The 9,931-nt window shown below is 38.4% G+C and overlaps 1 protein-coding gene across 16 annotated transcripts in view; it reads right to left on the bottom strand.

Moving 5' to 3' along the window:
- Nucleotides 1-9,931, bottom strand: part of LOC133842761 (sorbin and SH3 domain-containing protein 1) — a 50,290-nt gene extending 40,359 nt beyond the window's left edge. For 3 of the 16 annotated variants that reach the window (XM_062275990.1, XM_062275983.1, XM_062275986.1), the window contains exon 1: nucleotides 737-4,166. In XM_062275990.1, coding sequence (XP_062131974.1) covers nucleotides 737-3,325 — 2,589 coding nt within the window. In that variant the 5' untranslated portion in view covers nucleotides 3,326-4,166. Of the gene's footprint in view, nucleotides 1-736; nucleotides 4,167-9,831 lie in introns of those variants that run through there. The other 13 variants (XM_062275989.1, XM_062275988.1, XM_062275982.1 and 10 more) reach the window with 9 other exon arrangements.

Below are 9,931 nucleotides of genomic sequence, written 5' to 3' on the forward strand. Positions count from 1 at the left end.
TTTTAAATTTAAACGTATCAACGCAATACTATTCTTAGTAAAGCATGCAATTTATTTATTTGTAATTGTTTCCTAAAGAAATATATCGATTATATGCACATATGGAACTCTTAACTTGAAATACACTTTAATGATTCATATTGAATCTTTGATATATAATTTGTAAATTTTATAGATGAATACTTATTGTTAATGGAAAACCGTATTGGCTCTAGTTATTTGTACTAATCTCTTCGAGCAATCTGTCATAGAAACTAAGTGATCTCAAAGGAACCTTTTTATAGAGGCATAAAATATAATATAAGGTTTATGTGCTCAACATGTACTATACGCTACTATTATTTTCTTTTACAAGGAGGTTACACTGCAGAATGCTAAAAATATTTCTATAATTAAACTAATAAAACGTCGATCGCTCTTTTGTAGTGTATAAGCCTAGAATGTAAGTCGATAATTTGTAAACTATATCAATTTGTATATTTGTACTTTTCATCGAGCAATGTATTTCAAATTTCATGTATATATTATTTATCAATTAGCGGTATACGCTTCCTTGAACTCTAATCTGCTGATAGCCCCATGATAGATTAATAAATTTATAAATTATTCAATTGCAATTTATAAATTTATACTCAATTCTGATGACTAATTTATACTATCAAAAATAATTATCGATCATCAAGTTTTACGCCTTAAAGTCTCCATTAGTTAGTTGATTAGTTATCGCTCTACGAACCTCGCATTCGCCCTCGGTTTCCGTTTCATTGGCTGAGCTGATCGGTTCCGTTGTGGACGCTGTAGTAGCTGGACTGAAGCGGTCAGGATCGTTGGGTCGATTGATCAGTTTGCTGGCATCCGTGTCGAGATCGATGAGAGCACGTTCAGCCAAGGCGGCAGCTTGCTCCAGTTCGAGTTCCATTAGATCGGAGACGCTGCTCGAGGCTGAGGAGCTGAGGTAAACAAGTTCGGCATCCTCAGACTGAGGTGACAGTGTGCTCTGGAGTCGGGTGCAGCTCTCCAGATCGCTGGGCTGATCGAGCAGCTTTGTCTCCAGCATGAGAGCCACCGGCTCCTCGCGACGTCTGTGCCGACGACTGAAATCGAGTTGACTGCGAGGAAACGATTCGTTTGCCTTGGCAGCAGCTCGAGTGTGATTTTGATCGTTGGAGGAGCTGCGACTCAAGGCTAGCTCATGGCCTGAGGCTGTGGTTTCGCTATTCTCCTCCAGTATGCTGTCCAGATAGCGCGGACTGAGCAGCTGCGGCAGAAAGTGCGATTCAAGTGCCACACGTTTCTGGACGCGTCTCTGACGCAGCTGCTCCTGTTGCTCCGCTCGACTGTTGGACGGCACATCTGGCGAGAATGTCGCCACAGCTGTTGTTGGTGTTTGCGGTTGCGGTTGCAGTTGTGGTGTCAGAGGCTCTGCTTCCACCTCCGAGTCCACCTCACACACCACCGGCGATTGCATGCCATAGAAATTGAATTCACCTGAGCTGCAATCGCTGTTCAGTTCGAGTTCTTGGATCTGCACATCGCGAGCGAATCTGCCAAATTGTGCCACTTGTGATGGTGTCTTGGGTGAGGGGGATTCGACCAGATATCTGGGTGGTGGTGACAAAGTGCCGCTGCTCGGTATGCTGCCATTGCTATTGCTGTGCATTGTGGTTGCTGCTGTGCCTGCTGCTGATGTTGCTGTGGTGCTGCTGATCTCTTCGATCGTGGGCTTACCTTTGCGCGCACGTTCCTCCTCGTCTGTTTCCACTCTTATCTGATGGATTATCACCTTCGTGCTACGCTGCTGCGGCAATGTTGCTGGCGCTGGTTGCTGGCGTGTGGGTGATTGCTGTGATGGGGCGAGCGGCGGCTGTTGCTGTGGCAGTTGCTCATGCTGATGTTGGAATTCTAATGGCTGTTGCTGTTGTAATTGTGGTTGCTGCTGCTGTTGTTGTTGCTGCTGTTGTTGTTGCTGCTGTTGTTGCTGTTGTTGCTGCTGTTGTTGCTGCTGTTGTTGCTGAGTTCCATCTACTTCATCGACTTCTTCACGCACTATGCGATGTACTATAACTTTAGCTTGACGTGGACTTCCAGGCGCTTTCGGTGTTTGCTGCTGCTGTTGTTGCTGCTCTTGCGGCAACTCTTTTTGTTGTTGCTGCAGTTCTGGCAACTGCTTTTGTTGCTGCTGCTGCTCACGCTGCTGCTTCGAGTGCTTGGCGCCCATGTTGCTGCTTGTTGTTATCACTTCTTGCTCAATAGTTACAGGAATAAAGTGAACAACAGGTTGCTGCTTTAACTCTTCTTTTGGCTGCTCCTTTGATTGCTCTACAGTTTGTTCTGCACTTTGACTTGTATAGCTTTCTGTCTTTTCCACAAACACTGGCACTATATGCACTGTTGGCTGCTGCAACTGTTGCTCAGCTGCAGCTGACTGCACTTCAAATGGATTACACTCCTTTTCTAGGATCACAGGCACAATGTGCTCTACTGGCTGCTGTGGTAGTTGCTCCACTGGCTGCTGATTGCTCAACTGATTTAATTGACAGCTTTCTTTCTGCTCAATAGCTTGCTGATTTAATTGCTGCTGCAGCTGATGCTCAGCTTGATTATTGAGCTGATTATTTAGCTGATTTGCAGCGATTGCTTGCTTCTCTATTATCACAGCAATTGGCTGCTCTTGTGCCACTTCCTCTGATTGCTGCTCTGGTTGCTCTTCTGCTACTTCTTTTGACTGACGCTCTGGCTGCTCTTGCGTAGCTTCCTTTAGCTGTTGCTCTTGCTGCTCATGTGCCGCTTCCTCTGGCTGCTTTTGCACCTCTTCCCTTGGCAGTTCCTTTAGCTGCTCTTCAGAGTTATTTTCTATTTGCTGATTTAACTCCTTTGGCTGCTCTGCAGCTGCAACTACAATCGCTTGCTCAGCTTTGCTCTCTGCTTTTTCATCAATCAGTTGCTGACTCACTGGCTGCTGTTGTTGTTGCTGTTGTTGCGTCTCTTTAGCTAAATCTTTTGGCTGATCTTCTTCTGGCTGATTCACTGGCGCTGCTCTTGTCACTTGCTGTGCGTTGTTGTTGCTAGAGCTGTTGTTGTGGTCAGCAACATCGTTGCTGCTGACTGTTGATGACCCATTTGAAATGCTGCCAGAATTTACATTATTATCATTATGCTGATGATCGTCAGCGGGTGCCAATGATGATGATGATGAAGTTGTCGTTGCTGGCTGCTCTATTTCCTCCTCCTGTTGCTCCTCCTGCTGTTTAGTTTGATTTGCGTTTTGATTCTTATTGCGCTTGTTACGATTACGATTCCGATTACGATTACGATTATTTGGCATCGTCTAGGTCGCGTTTAAGCCTGTTAAACTGTTTACTAATACCACTTTAAGTCTCTTTATGTAAGCTACTTTCGAGTGTATTCGAATGTATTCGAGTGACAATGTGTGTGTGTGTTTGTTTGTTTGTTTGCGTTGTATCAATTTGTTGCAGTCTGTGTCTGGTTATTACGCATACGCCGCGTTCGTCGCTTCAATCAGTTAAATCTAAAAATTGCTTCTACTATATTCGTGTTTTTTTCTTCTTGCTTGTTGCTCGTTTATTATTTGTCGTCGTTGTCGTTTTGTGGGATGTATTTTTTTTTGCTTTTTCTCTCGGTGTCACTCGACTCGCTGGCAGAAACACAACTGAAACTGAATAACTGAACCATGCGGCGCCGTCAGCCGGATCAGCCAAATGCCCCAACCGGCATTTCAAGCAGTCGCGACGGCAACGTCAACGTCAACGTCAACGTCAGCGGCGACAGCGACGTCAGCTGCGACTGCGACAGCGACAGCAACTGCGAAATCACGTCCGCCCGGCATAAGTTTGACACGCGTCCGACGCTGCACACACAAAATTTTTTTGATCTATATATTTCTATATATACTTTCTGTATATATAAATATATATCTCACGTAATTGTTGGCCACACACCGAATAGGAAAATTGAACAAATTCTACGTTTCAGTTTTCGACTTTCGCTCTCAACGCGCCATTTCGACAAGATTCTGCTTTCTCGACTTTTTTGCGCTGCGATGCGCTCGCGTTCCCGTTTTCTTCAACTGGCGATCAAGGAATGGCCCATGGGCTGTTCCCAGCTGCCAAGCGGGGCCCCCAATATAGGCACAAAAACACGAACAGCACAAAAAACACGAAAGAAAAACTCAGAAAGCAATATACAAAAAGAAAACATCAACGAGTCGAAGGAGAGAAGGAAAATTGTAGTATTTGGGATTCATAATGAGGCTCGTCTGATGATCATTTTAAAAATAGTGAACGAAGAGCAACAGTTGCCTCAACAACTACAGCAAGTAGTGGGAGTGTGTGTGTGGAGAGAGGGGGAGATAGTGGAGGAAGGGGAAGATAGAGAAGACAAGCTAGTGTGTGGCATAGCATAAAGTGCAAAGCAAACAAAGCTGCAGAGCTCTGTTGTGTCGAGAGTTTTAAATAAACAAATCGAAAGCAGAACCCAACAAAAAAAAAAACAACAGAAAATACAAATACAAATACAAAAATCAAGACCAAGTCGCGTCACAAGGATTTGAAAATCAAACAAATTTATTGCACATATTAAAAATAAAACCGAAACGAAAAATCCTATAATTAAAAATCTATAAACAAAGAACCGAAAATCGTACCGAGAAATAACTTTTGCGCTGCAAAAAATAATGTCATATTTAATTATATATATTCACAACAATATTTTCTTGGCTGCGAAACTAAAAGTTCATTCTCACATTTGGCTACTACTCGTAGATGAGAGCACGATTTTAAAATGCTGCTTTTATTTATTCAATGAATACGCCAACTGACAGTCCAACAAATGAAGAGCTCAACGTTTGTGAGCTGTTTGAACTTTTAAACAAACAAATAAATTTGTGCAAGTTTCCCCCCACGAATCTTTTTTTTTTTTTTTTTTGCGCATATTTATTTATTTCTGAACAAGAATTTCCATTGGAATTTGCCACATGAAATTGTTTCAAATCATAAATTAAAATGTTTATTGGCAACGTTTAAACGCATTTTCAATTTTAATGAGCCGCCAAACAACTAAACATTTAATTTGTGCTAAGTAAAATTTTATTCAAGCTCAATATTAAATTTTTAAATAAATATGATGCCAACAATTTGTTGTTGCTCGGGGATTTGCTAAACATTTTTAAATGGTTTTTATAGCGCCATCATTTTTGTATTATATTTCATTTCATTTTCGGTGATCTCTTTTTGTAAAACAAAAAATGTCTTTGAAGAAAGGTATTTTTGATGTTTGCGTTGAATGAAGACTTTAAGTAAGAAATTTTCTGTGATTTTTGTGTTAATCTTAAATAAAATTCATTGAGAATTTTTTCACTTGTTCATTTTACTTTTCTTGGGATTTCTATTTGTAAAATATATTTCTTAAATCTCTTAGGAATGTATTCTATGACTTTAATTTAACTGAGAGTTTTTGAATTGAGAGTTTTTCTATAACTTTTTTATTTAGCTCAATCAATCAAATAAAGTTATTTTAAAATCAAATTTTGTTTGGCGACCCTTCACTGTTTAAAATTTTTCTTCACAAAAAACTAATTCAAAATCTCGTTTATGACAAAAATTTGAATTTAACCTTTTAAAATTTAAAATTTTCAATGGCTTTTAACTAGCTCAAAATTAGTATGAAACCTTTTTGAATGTCTTGTATTTAACTCAAAATGGATTTTAAGTCTTTTTAATATGAGAAGTTTATCTGAAGTTCATTGAAGGTTTTTTTTTTGTTTGCAGCCTTTAATTTTGTGTAATATTTCTTTACAGAAAATTAATTTTCTTTTCTATGAAAAATATTTGATGTGAAATCTATTTAAAATTAAGTTTTCAATGACTTTTATTTAGCTCAAGTTAAGTATAAAGCCATTTTTAAATAAGAGTTCTTCTATGACATTAACTCAAATTATTGTTAAAATTGAGTTGATTTAAGAAATCTAAAACACATTTTTTCAAGGTAAAAATATTCTTTTAATATTTCATTAAAACAGGATTTAAAAGCTATTTGATATGAGAGATCTTCTTGACTCTTTTCTATTTATCTCATATGAAGTTCATCGAGTACTTTGTTTAGTAGGTCCATCAATTAATCAAGTAGCGTAATATTTTTGGTAATTTTTTTTTATAAAAATGTATTTAAAATCTATTTGAAAGAAGAGATAAACTAATCAGCTCAAATAAAGTTTAACACCTTAAAAAAAAGAGCTTTAATATGAATCTAAAGTTCATTGAGTCTATTGTTTAGTTTGTAAATCAATTGAGCAATTAAGCTACCTTCACCTCACACAAAAAATAAAAAATAAAAAAAATAACAAACTTCCGACATCCCACTCGATATGCCCAAACAAATTGATTACAGCGCATTTAAATTACACATTCAATACGGAAATATACTCGACGCAGTCTCTCAGTATCTGTATCTGTATATGTATCTGTATTTGTATTTGTATCTGTATCTATGTACAACTTATGGCATTTTCAAGATATTTTTCGTGCGTAATTTCTTTCGATTCTTTTGGTCTTGTTTCCTCTGACTACGAGTAGTTGTCTAACTTTCTGTCTGTCTGTCTTTCTGTCTGTCTGTTTGCCTCTGCTTCTTTCTTTCTGTTTGTTGGGGTGTGTGTACACTTGAATAATTTTTACGAGTTGAAATTGAAGCAGTTTCCGACGCACAAAGTGTGCCGATATACTATACACATATAGCATATATACATATACATATATATGTAAACACATATGTGTGTTCAGAGAGTATCTGTGGGCCATGCGGTTAGTAGTATTTGCTTTATTTTTAAAGGTACTTAATGGATTTCAATTTCTTTGCCTACTGCAACACGATGATGATGATGATGATGCTGATAATCATCTTCATTGTGGCGCAAATAGAACTGTGACTCCCTCAGCTTCACTGTGATGTGTCAGGTGCCAGACGACGAGAAGGAAAGAAGAGGGAGAAGCGGGAGGAGCAAGCAAGTGTGAAATGTGCACGTGATGCAAATGGGAAAATGCCGCGGGAATTGTGATTATGCAACAATGTGTGGCACAGTGGCACACACACACTCACACACATACACACTTAAAGAGTGCAATTCACAGTTGAATTAACAATAGTTCTAGAATTCTGAAAGTGTTTTTTTTTTTCCATTTTGCTGCGGCGCAGCTAAAGTGCCAAGCACACTTAACATTCGCTACCTAATTAAAATGCCATTAAAATGGGCAATTTCCTCAGCCAGACAGACATTAAACGAGAATCTAGCACCTCCATAACAACCTCACTTCCCCTTCCCCTCCACCTTCTCCATCATCATCTACTTTGGCTGAGTTTTATTTCATTTGGTTTCGCTTCCGTTGTCTTTGTGGTTTTTGAGGTGCTATCAAGAAGTGTCGCTCGTAACTGAATGAATTTCATTTTCCAACACAATATTATTGCGCAACCAAAATAACAACAACAACGACAACAACAACAACAACTAATTGCAATAGATATGCATTGCGTTTTCTGTTCAACATTTTTGTGCGTTATCTTTTATTTGCAATCGATGTAGATATCGATAAGAATTTTGCTTTGCTACTCGAAACATTTGAAATGAAATTTCTGTGCTTACTGCGAATTTCTCTAAAAGTTGATATCGAGTCGAACAAACGCTGCACATTATGCAAAAAATTAATAAGACGATTCATTCAACGATCATATCCATAATTCTATTTAAAAGCATTTCATTTGTTTGATGTTTAATGATCTATCAACTCTTTGGCTGGAAATAGAAAATTCAAATCTATTGAATACTATTTTTAAAGACAAATTCATTGTGTTCTGAGGCAAGTTTGTCATGGAAATTATATGCGAGAGTATAAAAATAAATATATAGAGCAAGTCGAATTCAACATTCGCCACAGCTTGACAAAGAAGTTTGCATGAGAAAGGTTTTTGCAGCGGTGAAAGTTGTATAGAATATGTTGCAAAGAAATGCGGCATAAAAATAAATTGTTAAGCAAAAGTTATTAATAGAAAAGTTTGGCCAAAAGAAAAGTTACATTCTAGAGAAAGCGTTTTATAGTTACTTTATTTTTCAAAGAATGATAGAAAACTGGTTTTGATTATTGCTTTCAATTTTATACTTGGTAACTTTTTAATGTGTCAACGAAAGAACTAAATTTTGATTATATTTCGATAAGAATTTTAAACGAATGTAATTGTAATTTTTAGGTTTTTTCTGTATATAGTTTAGTTTTTTTCCTTTTTTTTTTTTGGGTGCGTTTAACACTTCAACCGAAGCTAATAAGTAGTTGATAGAATAAAGTTAATTCACAAAGCAAATAAACAAATTTATAATTGTAGGTTTTTTACAATGGAATTGTAATTTCCATCGCAATTGTAGCGGCTAACAAAAGTCTCAATGGCCTATTGATTTGTGTATTCTCTTTGGCTATTTCGCAGCGCATTTTCGTTTATGTTGTTGTTGTTGTCAGCTAATTAGCATAGATTTTTAAGCGTTCTGTTGTTGTGGTTGTTGTTGTTGTAGCTGTTTCTGCTGCTTCATTTGCCTGAACTTTTGGTGCTGCCTGTCATCGTTGTTTTTGTGTTTACGTATACGCAATTTATTTGGGCAACATGCTGCACGCTCTCGCTCTCGCTCTCACTCGTTGTCTTTATTTATTTTTTACACAACACACACACACACACACACGAATACACTCACATAGTATTAGAGTACACCGTTGTAATACAAACAAAATGCTGAGTATATTAATTTATGGCTCTGCAGCCACCCACAAACAGCCAAACAGCGACATCGACGTCGCTGTCGCTGTCGATGCTTACTGCGACGCTGACGTCACTGGCTGACGTTGACTGCGCTGCTCTGCGCTGGACAGCAGCGCAGAGAGGTCAACCGTAAGGCGGCGAATTACAAACAAAAACTACACAGCACAGTACAAGAAAAAAAAAATCGCAACTAAGAACCAAAGCGGCGCATTTAGTACTCAATTAATTGGAAATTGTCGGTTTATATCAAAAGGCCAAGCAAAAATACGTTTGTTGTTGCTTTTGTTGCAGTCTTCTTCTTCTTTTGCTGTGCACTCTCTGTGTGTGTCTTCTCTTTGCCGTCTGCCGTCGCGTTCTTCAATGCATCGCGTACGTGCGCCAACTGAATGTGAATCTACATTTAAATCTCTGAGTCCGAAATCCCAAATCCACAAACAATAATACTATACTGTGAGCGCCCAAAAGGGGCCGCTGTCGGTCAACGGACTGAGTGCGCACAGTGTGTCGAAACCCATTTGTCACTATTCAATGCAGCATTATACATCATTTTCTATATCTGTTGTCTTATCTGCAAGTTTCTGTTGTTTTCCTTTTTTTTTTCGTTTTGTTGTGCATATGTATAATAAATTTTTAAGTGCCTAAAAATCGAACAATGATCTCAGCGCCAAATTTATCAATCGATTGATTCCCATTTGCGTTGCCATTTCTCATTTCTCAGACCTTGGCACTAAACCGTTCAACTTGACGCCTAATTGCAGTTTTGTTCGCTACCTTAGACTTTACTCTCCAGCCCTTTGCCTTCGCCTTCCCCTTCTCTTTCTCCTTCTTCTGCTTCTTCTTCTTTTTCTGCGTCTCCATCTCCTTCTCTTTCCCACTCAACGTATGCAAATAAACAAAACACATTAGCAAAGAAAACTTTGGCGCATTGATTCCCAAGTTTTTACAGTTACAAACAAAACACACACACACACAGTCGAATACACGCGAGTGCTATTTATAGCTTAGGGCAGAAGAACTAACAACGTGTAGCACAGTGTTATTTGCTTTTTGGTATTTTCGTTTACGGAACGCGCTCGCGATCGCACAACGTCAAAGTCGAAGTTCTAATGGCAACTGAAGC

This window comes from Drosophila sulfurigaster, chromosome 3 (assembly GCF_023558435.1).
Source record: "Drosophila sulfurigaster albostrigata strain 15112-1811.04 chromosome 3, ASM2355843v2, whole genome shotgun sequence".
NCBI lineage: Eukaryota > Metazoa > Arthropoda > Insecta > Diptera > Drosophilidae > Drosophila > Drosophila sulfurigaster.